General features: G+C 39.2%; 1 protein-coding gene across 3 annotated transcripts; it reads left to right on the top strand.

Annotated features, from left to right (window-relative positions):
- The first annotated feature begins 761 nt into the window (after positions 1 to 761).
- On the top strand, positions 762 to 15,422 carry LOC105048028 (nuclear poly(A) polymerase 4). Of its 3 annotated transcripts, XM_010927219.4 has the most exons (12): positions 772 to 1,796; positions 1,923 to 2,000; positions 9,131 to 9,238; positions 10,828 to 10,890; positions 10,981 to 11,142; positions 12,462 to 12,575; positions 12,660 to 12,722; positions 12,827 to 13,156; positions 13,246 to 13,410; positions 13,545 to 14,603; positions 14,709 to 14,785; positions 14,887 to 15,422. In XM_010927219.4, the coding sequence occupies exons 1-12, from the start codon at positions 1,671 to 1,673 to the stop codon at positions 14,909 to 14,911; spliced, it is 2,370 nt and encodes a 789-aa protein (XP_010925521.1). In that variant the 5' UTR covers positions 772 to 1,670; the 3' UTR covers positions 14,912 to 15,422. The 3 variants fall into 3 exon arrangements, with proteins under 3 accessions (XP_010925522.1, XP_010925520.1, XP_010925521.1); XM_010927218.4 differs by having other exon boundaries at positions 768 to 1,796; positions 14,709 to 15,422; XM_010927220.4 differs by lacking the exon at positions 9,131 to 9,238 and having other exon boundaries at positions 762 to 1,796; positions 14,709 to 15,422.
- Positions 15,423 to 15,673: the final 251 nt, after the last annotated feature.

Here is a 15,673-nt window from a genome sequence, read left to right as displayed (position 1 = left end):
AAATTTCTCTGACCGGACGACACGTGGCTCTACAGGTTCGTCAAAATTCGCCAGTTATGTCACAATTGCGTCGGAAAAAAAAAAAAAAAAAAAAAAGGAGATAAAGAATTCGCCAGCGGTTTTGTACTCCACCAGCGTGGTCGTCGCGATCCTCTATACTTTGACCAAAAAAAAAGAATTTTGAAAACCGTTCGCAAGCCGGCCCATCTCTAACAAAAGGACGCGAAAGAGGGAAAAAAAAAATCTAACAGCGTCCGGGCGCAGTCGGCAGTCCCTCTTCCCAGCCCTATCCGGACCGTCGGATGGACGAGATCAATCCAACGGCAGGCGACAGCGAAAGAATTACACCGACGCTGGCTTTGTCTTTTTCTCCTCCTATCCGTTCCCCCCGCCGCCCCCCCCCCCCCCAAAAAGAAATGGGCGGGGAGAAGACGAAGAGATATTTTACTTCCCACGGTACATCCCCACCAACAAGAAATTATATCCTCCACGGCCAATAACAGCCGCTCGTTTCTACGGGGCTATTCATCAGGCGCCCATCTCGATGGCATAATTTTAAAAACGAACGGCTGTGATTACTGGTGCATACGGCCCGCTCGCCGACCGCAAAACCGCTTTAAAGATCGCCGCTGGAAAACCGCGTGGAACCTTCTTAAACCCGGCTTCTTTTTTTAAATTTTATTTTATTTTATTTTATTTTTGCACATCAACCCCGCTTCCTTTTCTTCGCTCCTAATCCTAAATTCCTAATAATAAATCTAATTACCTCCCTCTAATAACACGTGCGCTCGCTCGTCGTTCCGCGATTACCGTGCAAGACGTCGCTGCGTCTCTCTCTGGCCCCCCCTCCCCCGCCCCCGCCGCCCGGGAAACTGCTCGCCGCTCTCGTATTTGGGGTTTCGCCGCCTCCCTCCGGTGGCGGATCCACAGATCGGCTCAGCGGAAGAAGCCCTCCGGAGCCGGTCCTCTTCCTGGTTCGGTCCCTCCGATCCCCTTTCCTTTCGCTCTTCGATTTCTCCTCGGATTCGTTTTATAGGGTTTCGGAGAAATCTATTTGTTCTTTCCCCTTTCGCTGGATAAAATTCTTGTTTGAATCTATCTATTCTTGGAGTCGGATTTGGTTGTTTGGGTTCTGGTTTTCTTCCACCGGACGATTCTAGGGTTTCGATACGTGTGTCCTGTTGCTGACGGTCGGAACGCCTTTTTATTTGAATTGGATTTTGTGAAAATAAGTTTTTTCTAATATCGTCGGATCTTTCTCCCATCGCTGAATTCTTCTTGAAATTGTTGCCCTTGTTAGATTTCTGCAGCGCGGATCTATTTCTCATCCTCCTGGTTCCGAGGTGCTTCCGTCTCCGCCCTCGTGCAAGGCTGTTGTATTGATTTGCTTTTAGTGTTGTGATCTTTGATCCTGTCACTATTGGTGTTCTTTTCTTGGAGATCTGAATGATAGACTGTTTTCTGAGTGTTGGTTCTTGAACTTTCCCTTTCGTTCGAAGGATTTCTTCTTCGTGTCTCCAAGATCTTAGCTGTCCTCGTTTCTTTGAATCGCTTTTGGGCTTGTAGTGCTGCGGAGGTTCAGTAAGTTTGCCATATACGTAGCTATATTATCAGGGCAAGAGGGTTATTTTGCGCTTAAGGTTTCGGTAGGGCTTTCACTGGGCCGTCCGATGGGCAGTTCTGATGCCATGGGCAGCACGCCGCCACCGCCTCCAAGGCAGTATGGCATAACAAAACCAATCTCCACTGCTGGGCCCACGGAGGCGGATCTTCAGAGAACAAAGGACCTAGAAAAAGTATACCCCTTCTTCCTCTTCTCCTCCTCCTCCTCCTCTTCCTCCTCCGTGCTTGGTATCATCCTGTAATTACCTGTTTATATATTTAATATCTTGGTGTTCTAATATGTGTTTGTTATGGGGAAGTTCTTGGTTGATTCTGGGCTTTATGAGAGCAAGGAGGAAGCTGCAAAGAGAGAGGAGGTTTTACAAGAGATAGACAAGGTAATATCTTTTAAAGTTTCCATCTAATAACTTATTCACTCTGAATTTTGTTTCTTGTTTTATGCCATAAGATAGATTTCTTATTGAATTTTGCTTTTCATAGGTTGGGTTCTTATGGTATGTTTTTAGATATGATGTCAATAATTGATTAGCAATTTATGTAGTAGATCAGCTAAATAACTCAGGGTAGTTGAACGTGTTGGATGTTAGAAAAGTGGTCTTGTGGTCACATTTGAGCCAATTAATCTTGCACAATTGTGCAATTTTGTAATGTATCAAAATTGGGAGGTTCAATTTTAAATTATTGTTGCAATTGGATCACTCTAGTACGGAATGAAGGATAGAAGTGATCAGTTGTTGAGAGATTATTAGGAACCTCGTTTGGATTCTAGAATATAAATATGTTTGGAGCATGGAGAATATAAATTAAAGTGATCTATGATAGCTTTTAGCTAGCACGTATGCATCCTTGTTTGACTATGCACTACGTCCATTCTATTGTTTTTGCCAAGGAATTCTATATTGGCTCGAATTGGCCGGTACACCCTATACCGAGCCGGACCGGTAGGGAATTTGGACGGTTCGATTGGGAAAACCAGTATACCGAAGGAGGGAGAGGGAAAGAGAGGGAGAGAGAGAGGAGGAGAGGGAAAGAGAGCAGATGTCGTCGGAGGCCAGCGGTGGCTGCTGCGGCTATCGGAGGGCCGTGGAAACCTCTGCGGCTTGACTATTGCCTAATTGGATTTTTAAACGAACGAGAGAGAGAGGAGGGGAATGACATACCGGAGGGAAGTGCAGCTGGCGGAGGGGTTGTCGGAACTCATCGGGTGGCCGCTGTGGCCATTGGATGGCAAAAATCATGCGGACGGAGTCGCGGTCGCGGAACAGGGGCTGCCGCCCTTGTTCCTTCATCGCTTTTTTTTTTAAAAGGTGATGAATAGTGAAGCCGGCAAACCTATTGCCGGCTTCAGCTTTTGAATTTTTTTATAAAAAGGTCAAAAACAGTAAAGTTGGCAATTAGTTTGCCGGCGTCACATTTTTTCGGCCTTTTAAAAAAAAAAAACCCATGAAATGTGGCATCGTGCATGTGGAAAGTGCCGTTCGATAGTCACGGCGGCCAGTTGGAGGCCGTCCGACGGCCTCTCTGATGGCTTCCCCTCCATCCTTTTCTTTCTCCTCCCCTCTCTCTCTATTTCTCTCTTTTTCTCTCTTTTCCTCCTGGTTTGCTTCCTTTTCCTGTGTTGGTTTGCGCCGGTTTGGTCCGGTTTAGATTCGTATCGTCGATCGATCTGTAAGGATCTGTACCGACCCATACCGAGTGCGCGAACCTTGGTTTTTTGCTCTCTCTTCCTCCCTCTTTCTTTCTCTAGCATGGATGATAGCTTTGACTTCTTCATTAACATCTTCTTATAACCTCTTATCTATAATGATCTTGAGTGTGTACATTCAAATAAGTCAAAGTACTGTTCTTTCCCAATGAAGTAATTTTATTCTATTTTTAATCGTGCATATATACTGCTAATGAAAAAAAATTGAGTGTTTTTGGTCTCAATGCAACTCAGGTAAAGTTTTGCCCTAGGCAAGGGTGCTACATGTATAGGTAATGAAAATGCTTTAGTTATGATTTGCATTATTATCATTTCAGAAAGTAAAGATATAAGAAGTTGGAACATAAATTTAAGTGGAGGAATGTGCAACTTTATTCTGGTGTTTGTGGGACCTGGTGGATTATATGCTACCTATGCCCATTCCTATTTGCTGAGCACAAGCAGTGTGAACTTGACTTAATGTGGGTACAATGAAGCAGCTCCAGGTCAAAAAATTTGAAAGTCAGGATTGTGTATAAGAATGTTTTCTGAGGGCATTTGGTTTTTCAGAAGAAAAGAAGGTATAGAGTGATGAACTCCCATTGGTAAAACAAACATATGTTTGTGGTTGAAGATGTTGAAGCTTTTGAAAGAAAAAGCATATTTTTCTTGTTCCATGGACGATAAAACTGAGGCAAGAATTATTTATTCTCAACAATCTTGATGAAATTTATATGGTTGTTGATGTAGATTGACCTTGTAATTGGACCTGCAATGAGTTTTGGATCTGACTATGCAGTCAAAGATAAAATAAAATGGCTCTAAATTTCAAGTTTTCTTTTTTTTTTTTGCATGGATTCTGCTAAAAGTTCTATAGGAATGGTGCAAATGATTTGTTTAGGTAAATTCTGATCCTGTCATTGGACTAAAAGTTAGCAAAAGAAGATTAGAGATCTAAAGTATAGTGATAGCTCACGATGTTGTCATTAGGATACCGTGATTATCAAGTTAAATTCGACTTCTAAAAAAAATAAAAATACGTAGAAAGCAATGAGTCGGATCGAATCTACAGAGAAGGTAGTGCTGATTTGAAATCTTTGATTTTATAAAAGAAAAGAAAAATTCGAGAAAGTAATTTAAGTCGGAAACAGAAATAAAAAGGTGTGAAAAGAAACTTGGTACTAAGATCTACTATCTAGATCTTAGCTTTTACTTGTAATAAAAATAAAGAGCAGAAATTTAAAGTGCAAGAAAAGAACTTTTGCATTAATTAAAATTCAGAATTTAATTACAAGAAATTTAAAAAAACAAGTAAATAAAATAAAATAAACTATAACAAAAATTTCGAAGTTGATAGGCATAGCCTTGTAGGGAAGATGGTTGATGATCTCTCCTTCGTACTCCGTGGTGCAAACTGAGCTTCTCTCCTTCTTTTTGGATCCCTATATTTTTTTATAATTTTTTTCCTATTTTTTTATAATTTTACTCTATGGTTTTTCTACATATTCTCTTGTTCCCGGACCCCTCTATTTATAGATGATTTTTTTTTTCAAATTTTGGTAGAAAATAGAGTCCCAAAAGCTTTCAAATTCGTGTCTATCCTGTGTCATAGCTTCCTGGCCATCAGATCTGCATTGAATGCCTCAGATCAGCCCAAAAAAATCACTTCATCAAGCTTAAAACAAGTCGGGAAGGATGCTGGCTGTTGGATCTGGTGATCAGGTGGTTTTGGGCTATCCGATAGTGCAAATCAGCCCTTTTTTGGTTTAGTTCTTAGTTGGCATCAACCACAACCGTCGGATCAGGCCTTGGATCGATTTTCAACCGTTGATCAGTGCACAACTCCTTCAGCTAGCTGTGGACTGCGACTGTGGACTAGCGCCTGTTCTGTAGACCGCGATTCTGATTCTATGGACCGAGCGGCCAGTCCACTGTACATCAGAGGCAATTTTGGGCTGATTTTTGGGTATTTTTTGGCTAATTTTTCAGCTTAGGTTTGAGTCTTCATTCGAGATCCATTTTAAGTTCGATTTGCTTCAAATTCTCTTCATTTTAACCTACAAATCGGACTCTTTTCATTGGCGATCATATTTTCTACAAAAGATAAATAAAAGCATCAATTCTTAAGGAATAAAGATAAATTATTTTACAAATTAATGCTTTTATTAATATCTTTTCAGTACTCATCATATAGCGTATGATTGATTTTATTTTCATATGGTAATTATGATCTTCATCTCCCTTCATGTCATCTCTAAAAGAATTATGAGGGAGCAAGTTGTATCATGCCATAAAGAATTGAAAAAAATGAATTCTCATGAGATTCTCACATTCTCAAGCTTGTTGTGTGAATCAGCATAGGAGTTGGGTGTTGGAATGAGGGTCCATTCCCAGACCATATGTCTCTAGAAGTTTCCAGTAAACATCTGTATAAAGTTACTGAGGGGGTTTACTTTAGTAGATAATTCTCGATAGCCAGTTGGCAAGGGTAACGTAAAGCTTGGTTTGCTTTGTCCTTGGCCCTAAGTGGACTGAAATCACTTTGGAAGGTGGTAGAAAAGAATAGACTGGTTAACATGCTGCATAGAAGCATCGAGTAATCATCTGGGAGTAACAAACCAGAACTAGTATGATTAACAGATGCCCTAACTGGTGTGAAACAGGGAGTGTAAAGATGGTCAGCAGGAATACATATTTTTAAATAACAGCTTGCTGAAATGAAGTCATTATTTTGTGCTGCTAACTGTGTTCTTTCAGGGGCTGTATGGTTGCTAGCTATGTGAAATTGGGGTTGCACAAATTCTAAATCAAAAGGTGATATTGTAAAAATTATTGATTGCTTTTCAAGGAACCTATCGTGGAATAAATGAGGACTCATCATGTGTGAAAAATGAGTTTAATGAATAATAGGGAGCTAAAATTTGCACATATAGTATTATATATATATATATATACATATGTGCGCATATGTAGATATGGACATATGTGCATGCATATGTAGATATATAGATACATATGTGCGCATATGTGCATACATACATACATACATATGTGCACATATGTAGATATGGACATATGTGCATGCATATATACATATATGTAGGGGTGGCAGTCGGGTCGGGTATAAACGGGTCGGGTCAGATACAGGTCGAGTCAAAAAATTTTGAACCCGGACCCGACCTGTTTAAATAAACAGATCAGACTTTAAAATCCGAATCCGACCTATTTAATAAACGGGTTACCTGACCTGATCCGTTTACAATCCGTTTATAACCCTTAAAAAAAAATAAAACTCAACATCTGTTTATAAAAAAAGAAATTAAAAAAAATCTGTTTTGTGACTTCTGTCTCTGCGATCAATCGTCTCCGCTTTCGCCCTCGTCGCATCTCTATTCGACCATCTCTCCGATCGCCACCCTCACTTTGCTCTCGACTGCCTCTAGCTCCGTCCGACCGACCGCCTTCGCCGAGCTCGAGGTTTTAGACTGTCGGACTGGACCTCCATCATGCTGATCTTTGCCGCTGACGACCGAAAGGAAGTCAGAAGCAGTGAAGCCCCACTGCGAGGAGGAGAAACAGATGGAGGGCTATCGTCGCCGTCGAAGGCTCTGAGTAGTGGAGCACACGTCGATGGGCCGCCAGTTGAAGATCACCATCGGATTTTCCCCTATCAGCCGCTCGATCCACTTTTCTGATGGCTCCGCCCTGTCGATCAACAGAGCCGCCCCTTTCTTCCCTTCCACCCCCACTGCCGCTGTTTTCTCCTGAAAGATTGATTAGATCTGAGATCGTGAGAGCAAGAGAGAAGAAAAAGGGGAGCGATTGAGAGGCAAGAGCGAGTTCGATCGAAAGAAAGGGTGAGAGGAGAGGAGCAAGGTAGATTCTGTGTGGGAGAGGGAGATGACGGAGGGAGTGGGTGAGGCATTGAGGCGGTGATGGATCACGGAAGGGGTGAAGGGCTCTGCCATCCAAGGGTTTTTTGGGAGAAGGAGAAGAGGAAAAGCCGAAAAGGATGAAGCGCGGGGGTGTGGGCGTGTGGAGCCTGTTTAATAAATGGCCTTGGCCTGTATCCTCATGGTCCACATCCATGGCCCTAGCCTATATCCTCATGGCCCAAACCCAATAGTCTATTTATAAACGGGTTAAACAGGTTGGGCAGGTTGAAAACTTTAAACCTAAACCCGATCCTTTTAATAAATGGGTTAAACAGGTCGATCCGTTTACGATGCGAACCCATTTAATCCAAACCCAAATCTGCTTATGGCGGGTCGAACGTAGGTCGGGTTGGCGGGTCGGGTTATATTTTGCCACCCCTACATATATGGATATATGTGCATGCATATATACATATATGCACATATGTGCATATCTACATATATGCGCACGCGCGCACACAGATATATATATATATATATATATATATATATATATATATATATATATATATATATATATATATATGCATGCATGCATGTATGTGTGTATGTATAATACATATACGCACATATACATACATGTATGCACACACGCTCATATACATGCATATACATATCTATATGCATATGTATACATATATAATACGTATGTATGTATATACGTATGTCCGACCCGATCGGACTTCGACTATTTTTCTTTTTTAGGCGGGTTCGGTTGGACTTCAACTATTTTTCTTTTTTAGGCGGGTTTGGTCAGGAGGGACAAAATAGATATGCTGCAGAGCAAGTTGGGTTGGGGTATGCAGCTGTAAGTAGGGGGGATGTGTGAATTTGCTTCTTTTCATCTCTTCTCTTCTGTCATGGATCATCTCAGGTACAAGATGTGGTTCTATGGCTTTAGTGATTTCTGTGCTTTTATAGCGATAGCGGTCTAATCTAATAGGCTGCAGGCTGTAGTAGTCATTTTCTTTTTTGGATTTGAATCATGTTGTTTTTTCTTTTCGGGTTCATAGTGGACGTGTGCCTGGCTATGTTTCCGATCATTCAGTCGCCACTTTGGCTCGTATATATGTATGTGTGTGTATAATGTGTATGTATATAGTATATAGTATATTATATATGTATATAGTATATAGTATATTATATATATATAGTATATAGTATACTATATATGTATATAGTATATAGTATATAGTTTATATTATGTGCATAGAACTCGAGGCACATAATTATGCCTTATTTCTTTTTCCTTGTTTTGTTACTATTTTCCTAGTAAGCTTTATGGGAGAATCTTTCTCCATAAGGCACTTCAGGTGTATCGCCATTACAGGCATGGAAGAGTCTTTCGTATAAGGAAGTAGATGGTAAATTAAATTTACTTTAGAAGTTTTCATACAATTATTTTCTTTCCATGTAGGAATTTGTCAGATTATCTGAGTTTGTCACTTTGTGTTGTCATTGAGGCGACATGGATGAGTCTTCATAGAAGGAAGTAGATAATAGATTTAATTTACTCTAGCAAGTGTCATACATGTGCTCTTTCCAGGACTTCTACTATGGATTTTGTTAGATTATTCAAATTTACCATTTTTAAGCAATGCATAACAATTTGACTGATCACAGATTTCTTGGTGTTTGTAAGTTGCTCAGTGACAGTATTAAAGTGATCGTAGCATTGCTTTTTAAAAGGTGGATGTAATGATCATCCTTACTTTTAGTATGGTCTTGATTGGTGATCACTAATTGCTACTATTTTTTCATGCAATTTTGTTTGTTTTTTTCTCCTGTTTACCTGTATGACTGTACTATATTAGAGTCAATTGTTTTCCACATTTTTTTCAATGGTAATGGATTTGACTCCTTGTGGTATTGTTTGATGGACTCTCAGATTGTTAAAAGCTGGGTTAGGCAATTAACTCGTCAGAGGGGGTACACTGATCAAATGGTCGAGGATGCAAATGCTGTCATTTTTACATTTGGATCATATCGCTTAGGGGTAAGGGAATTTATCCCTTTTCAAGGATATTGAATATTAGTTTTATCTATATCTTTCTTGAGTTTCCAGAAACATACTTATTACCGTTGCGATCAAGCTCTGTTTTGACTCTAAGAATTTATACCGGGGCTTAACTCTGTGAATCATGGAATCCTTATTTACAAATTGACCAGTTAGAAACTGTATCAAAATCCTTGTTATGACCTTTTTGCACTAGTGATAATGGTTTTTACGTATTAATTAGATGCATTATGACTGTGGAGCAATTTATGATAGGAAAATTTGAGAAATTATTATGTCTCAATGTTTAGGATTAGTTTTTTTTCTTTGTGCTGCTTGCATTTTAATATATTGTTTTCATTTTTAGTGATGCTTACAGTTTTAATATAAAATTTTTAATATCCTCAATGATTTTTTATGTGGGCAGCACTAGATCTTGATGATTTTTCCTTTCAACTTTTGATGATATATAGTAATATTTTTTGTAGTTTGAGAATTCAGTTTCTGTTGTTATATGGTCATCATGTTTATTGTCTTTCTTGCATCTGGATGAGAAAAAAAGAAGATTGAAATTTGCTTGGATGCTAAATGATCTAGGGTAGGAATTTTGGATGACTCACTTCTAGTGGATCCTTGATGACAATGCAACAAAAGAGCTGCACCAGCAATAATGGTTGACTAGCCTGACTTGAAGAATTTGTGATGAATTGATTTGCTGTTATTTCTTTTGAGGGATAATTATTTACTCTTGACAATCCTTATATTACCTTAGCTGGTTTTAGTGTGTTGTTTTTCCTAGGATTTCCTTTTTTTCCTTGTGACTTGTCCATGTAAATTAGGATTCATCTCAAAGTTATTGATATAGTTTATGATCAGTTGCAACCTGATGTCAACACTCAATGTATCAATGTCTGGCTAGTTGATCAAAGTAGAAAGCCCACCTACCTGGCCCAAACAATAGGAAATTCAGCCTGTGGGCAGGCCTATTTGTCTTTATTTATCATTTTCTGTTGGTGCAATGTCTGTTTTGTGTGCAATGGGTTAATACTTCAGCCATTTCGTACGGTTAGATATTGTGATGTTGGAGTGAGATCTGTCAAGTTTCTCCTGCATATTTTTGTTATACTTTGAATGTTTCTATCTCAATATGCTACCGTATCTACATTATTTCCTACATCACCCACCTAAGCTTTCGTTATATAATGTGATAATACTCTGCTTATGTGCTGCTTGTATTATGCTTTTAAAAAAAAAAAAGTATTTTTTGACAATTTGGTGGATTGTCTTCATAGTCTGTTATGTTTGTTTAGAATTGGAAGCCTTGGTTGAAGTTTGCTTGTATTGTTGCTGTCAATATTCGGTGGATAAAGTTAAGAAGCTGCTTTTTCCAATGCGGTTGCAATTTGATTTCTCTATCAGAAGTTTTGTTATTTTTTTTTCTTTTTTCTTTTTCTTTTTGCTTTTTTAGGTTCATACTTTGCTTTGTTTTTCACTTGGTCATTCTTCTGTAATATTCTCTTCTTAATTTTTTTTGGATAGCTATGCAACTAATTAATCTGAGTATCATATATTATTTTGCGTTGTGACAGGTTCATGGACCTTGGGCTGACATCGACACTCTGTGTGTTGGACCTTCCTATGTTAACCGAGAGGTTTAATTATAAATGTTCTATTTGGATAATTTCCAAAACTTTAAACCTTAGCATGTTTGTCACACTGGTTTTGTTGCGTGCTGTCTGCAGGAGGATTTTTTCATTATTTTGCATAACATTTTGGCAGAAATGGATGAAGTGACTGAGCTACAACCTGTGCCAGATGCTCATGTTCCTGTTATGAAATTCAAATTCCGTGGAATATCTATTGATCTTCTTTATGCTAGTATCTCCCTCTTAGTTGTTCCTGAAGTAAGTCTATTAACAACTAATCAATTTTTCCCATATTTTTTGTAAAATAAATTGCTACTCCATCTCATTGTATTGTTTTTATTTCTTAGTATCCATTCCATGTCAATTCCATCATCTAAACTTATAATATATTTCAATGTTATCTTTTTTTCTCTGCTTTTTTTTTTTTTTTTTGAGTGGCTTCTCTTGGGTAGACTATGTAGCTGTCATTTTTTTCTTTGATATATTTAGAAATCAAGTTGCTTTTATTTTGTTTTTCTTTGATCATTAAATATGCGGTAGTTTAAAATTCTGCATACTTATCATGTAACTCATGTAAATTGGTCTTTGTTGACTATCAATATGCATTTTTTTTTTAAGCCCTAGTTTCTTGGACCTTTTTCTATGCAGATTGCCCTTTACTAGGTCTGCTGCTTTACCGTTGGTAACTGTATTACATTGTTTTATATTTTTGTCATGTCAATAGTTTCTGTTTTTTGTAATCAAGTTTGTGCTTTCATAACTCTTGCAAAGCGTGCTTGCCCACTTAATTTGGACAATTTTTTGTCAAATTAGCACAAACTCTTATTATTTTATGGTAGTGCAGTCGGCATTTAATCACAAATCTTAGTTATTCATTCATATTTTAATATCACGTTATAAATTGGGCTTACCTATAAGGTCAATCCTCCTTATATCTTTAGGATACTTTTGTCCTTTGTGTGGATAAGTTCGCTTTGCTATGCAGTTTTTGTTGTTTTTTTTTTACTTTTCTAGAAGTGATATTATCCAAATTTTGTGGACTTGTATGAGAATATCACGTTCACTATTAGATGTTTCTCATCATTGACCAAGAGAAGCATCATTATCTGTTCTTTAGCACCCAGAAACCTTGTGAATGGAAGTGTGGCTTTTGAACTCTGTGTTAGCCTGCAAGCTCATGTCTGAAATAGAGAAATAAGTTGAGCCTGGCATAGGACTGGATGATTGGGGCTTCACTGCAGAAGTTAACTAGCTGCACATATTTGGGATAGATGGGGACAAAATCTTTCTTAGAACATTTCATTTTGTATTTTAAATGTGACAGAAGATGTTTGCAGGTGATAAAAATTAATTAAACGAGCTAGCAGGGCACCATGTCAGCAATTTCATGCCACGAGGCTAATTGTTCTCTGTAGTACTTGTTGGCTATTTTTCAGTTTCAACATAGATTTGAGATCCTCTATTGTTTGAGAATCAACTACCTGTAGATCCAGTTGACATGCAACATGGATCTTTTTTTTGGGTTTTATGTTATGTTTGATGTATGTAGTGGTGTTGCTCTACTTACTTTCATGCAGGATTTGGACATCTCTCATGGATCTGTGCTTTACAATGTTGATGAAGCAACTGTTCGAAGTCTTAATGGCTGCAGGGTGGCAGATCAAATTCTTCGACTAGTTCCTAATGTTGAGGTTACAATTCTTAAGGATTCCATCGCTCTTTAGTAGTTTTCTTATTGTTGGTGTACATTTCTGAGCCATGTCAGTTTTCTGTAGAATTTCCGCACAACACTTACATGCTTAAAGTTTTGGGCTAAGAAGCGTGGTGTATACTCGAATGTAAGTTGAAGATTTTTCTCTTGGTATTATTCAAATTCAAATTAGTTCACTGTTTGGATGTTCAATTTTTTTTTTTTTCCATTTCTTTTCATTGCTTTGTTTAGGTGACTGGATTTCTTGGGGGTGTCAATTGGGCTTTGTTAGTTGCTCGTGTTTGCCAGCTTTATCCCAATGCTGTGCCTAGTATGCTAGTTTCCCGATTCTTCAGAGTCTATACACAATGGCGCTGGCCAAATCCTGTGATGTTATGTCCCATTGAGGAGCATGAAATTGGGTTCCCTGTGTGGGATCCACGCAAGAACCCTCGTGATCGAACTCATCATATGCCTATAATTACACCTGCATATCCATGTATGAACTCTAGCTATAATGTATCAATAAGTACCCGCCGAGTTATGATGGAACAATTCCAGATGGGCAATAAAATCTGCGAGGTATGAAATTTGTGATTTCCTCTCTGGCATCGCTGAGCAAGGTCTTTTTACTGTTTCATCGTGAAACTCATTTTTCTGCTTTACACCAGGATATCGAATTAAACAAGGCCAGCTGGAGTGCTTTGTTCGAGCCTTACCTTTTCTTCGAAATGTACAAAAACTATCTGCAGGTTGATATTGTTGCTGCAGATGCTGAGGATCTCCGTTTATGGAAGGGATGGGTTGAATCTCGATTGAGGCAATTGACCCTGAAGGTAAGTTCCTTTTCTGTTTTGGAGCTTTCTTCATGACTTTAGAGAATTCATTTTGTTCTATGCAGGCTGTTCTTATAACACAATTTTGATGTGTGCCTTTGCTTATGCTTTCCTCTCTTCTGCACCTTAAACAGATTGAGCGGGACACATATGGGATGTTGCAGTGCCATCCATACCCCTATGAGTATGTAGACCCATCAAAACAGTGTTCACATTGTGCCTTCTTTATGGGCTTGCAAAGGAAGCAAGGGGTGAAAATACAAGAAGGCCAACAATTTGATATACGTGGAACAGTTGATGAGTTCAGGCATTCAGTGAATATGTATATGTTCTGGAAGCCTGGAATGGAAATATATGTCTTTCATGTTCGGAGGAAGCAGATTCCTTCTTATGTCTTTCCAGAAGGTTACAAGCGGCCTCGTTTATCTAGGCTTATAAGCCAGCACCAGGCTGAGAGAAGTGGCGGTGAAATTGGATCTGAGGAATGTGAAGGTGGATCTGCAGAGGGACGACTGAAGAGGAAAAAGGATGCTGATGTAGATGATTCTAAGTCAAAGGAACCTGAGAAACGGGCATCCCCAAGTAGGCAGAAGTCTCCTGTTGCTGAATCTGTAATTGGTGGATCTGTGGAAGCACCTCATGTCGGTAGGGTTGTGGAAACTGAAGTGGTTAGACAGAATACAGATGGTGCATCTAACAGTTGGCTTGAGAGGGAAAATGATAACCAAATGGAGCTGGATAAGCAAGTGAACAAGGACTTCGTTTGCTCAAGGAGGCAGGTGCAAGCATTCTCACCTGATGGCAATGTTAATGGTATTGCTGGAACTGTTTCTCAGGACAATCAACCAGAGATGATGGTGGATGCTGAGGTTAATTGTTTGGAGGAGGGTTTGGCTGGTGTCAACAGGTCTGCAGAGGCCGATGGTGCAGAAATAGCTCACAGTGGGAATCTTAGTGGTGATGTTTGTAGGGATCTGGGTGATGGAACTTCACATGTGGAGATCGTTAGGGTTTCGTCGATTGTTTGCAGCAGTTCAGAGAGCATGCATGCAGAGGTGGGACGAGAACAGCTTGTGGCCAACAATGGTGGGAATGACAGCCAGGAATCATCGCAGAAAGGAATTGTCTCTTTGGAGAACGAGCGCTTGAATGGAAAGGGAATGATGCAAAATGGCGTGGCAGATGAGCTAGAGGTTTTTCTTCTGTTGCATGTTTTCCTTCTAAAGTTTCAATGTGGTAATGTAGTTTTTTCCCAGAATGCTCTATTTTTTTTATTCTCATCTTTTTGATATGTGAAGGCAAATATCGCACTTGGGGTGGTTCTCAAAGCTCGTGGGGGGGTGAACTCTGATGCTGCTCAGAAATCTGCAATAAGGCATGTGTTTCTAATCCCTAAAGTTTTATGTTTGTAGTTTCATTGCTCTGTTTTCTTTATGCTGTCCTATTTGGTGGTCCTTGTTTTTATGCTTGTGGTAGGTTGAGCGTGACGTCCACAGCATGAGGTTTAATGGAATCTGCAATGGATCGAGATTTGCCACTGTAGGGGGAAAAAAGACTCACCTGCTCTTGGGAGGGTAAGTTTTGCTCGAGTTGAGTTGGGGTTTTGTGCGTGGATTGGTTTATGCAAATATTACAGCTGACGGATACATGTAATTTGTGGTGTGAGCTTCAACGACTTAGGGATCTTTGGGCAAGTTGTGTACAATAGTTGTTTTATGGGGAGATATGGCAGGTGGATACAAGCGCCAGAACTTCTATGAGGATCGTTGTTGAGGAGCCTGTAAACTGTTATTTATCGTTGGGTTCTAGTATCTGTCATGTCTAACCGTGTGGGATCAATATCAAGGAGTTGGTTTCGAAGGAATACTGAACTCTAGGTTAGTTTAGGATAGGTGTATTTTCTTTAATTAATTCTTTTGCTTTCGTTTTTTTTTTTTTTAAATTTTTTTAATATCACCTTGTATACTTTCTCATTGTAATATAACATATTAACTCTGGATTCCTTCTCTGGATGTTCCTGCATGTGTCATCTTTTTCAGCTTGTTGATTCAGCATCCAAGTTTTTTCTCGCATCTGGAGTTCAGTTTTGTATTAGCTTTTGCTCGTTGACAATAGAAAGGCCAAAAAGTGGTTTGTTTTCGGATGCATGCATGCGGTAATGGTAAAAAATTTTTTTTATGCTGGTTTCCTTGATTTGTTGAATTGAATAAATCACCGAAAGTTTAGTGATGATGAATTTTTGCCGTTCCTTGGATGGCCAATT

Source organism: Elaeis guineensis, chromosome 7, assembly GCF_000442705.2.
Source record: "Elaeis guineensis isolate ETL-2024a chromosome 7, EG11, whole genome shotgun sequence".
Classification (NCBI taxonomy): Eukaryota; Viridiplantae; Streptophyta; class Magnoliopsida; order Arecales; family Arecaceae; genus Elaeis; species Elaeis guineensis.
This window is presented reverse-complemented; position numbering and strand designations above follow the sequence as displayed.

Excerpts from the sequence above, each read along its gene's own strand:
- LOC105048028 (XM_010927218.4), top strand. The coding sequence starts at position 1,671 with ATGGGCAGTTCTGATGCCATGGGCAGCACGCCGCCACCGCCTCCAAGG. Across the intron at positions 1,797-1,922 it reads GAACAAAGGACCTAGAAAAA|TTCTTGGTTGATTCTGGGCT; the intron begins GTATACCCCTTC and ends GTTATGGGGAAG. Across the intron at positions 11,143-12,461 it reads CCCTCTTAGTTGTTCCTGAA|GATTTGGACATCTCTCATGG; the intron begins GTAAGTCTATTA and ends ACTTTCATGCAG.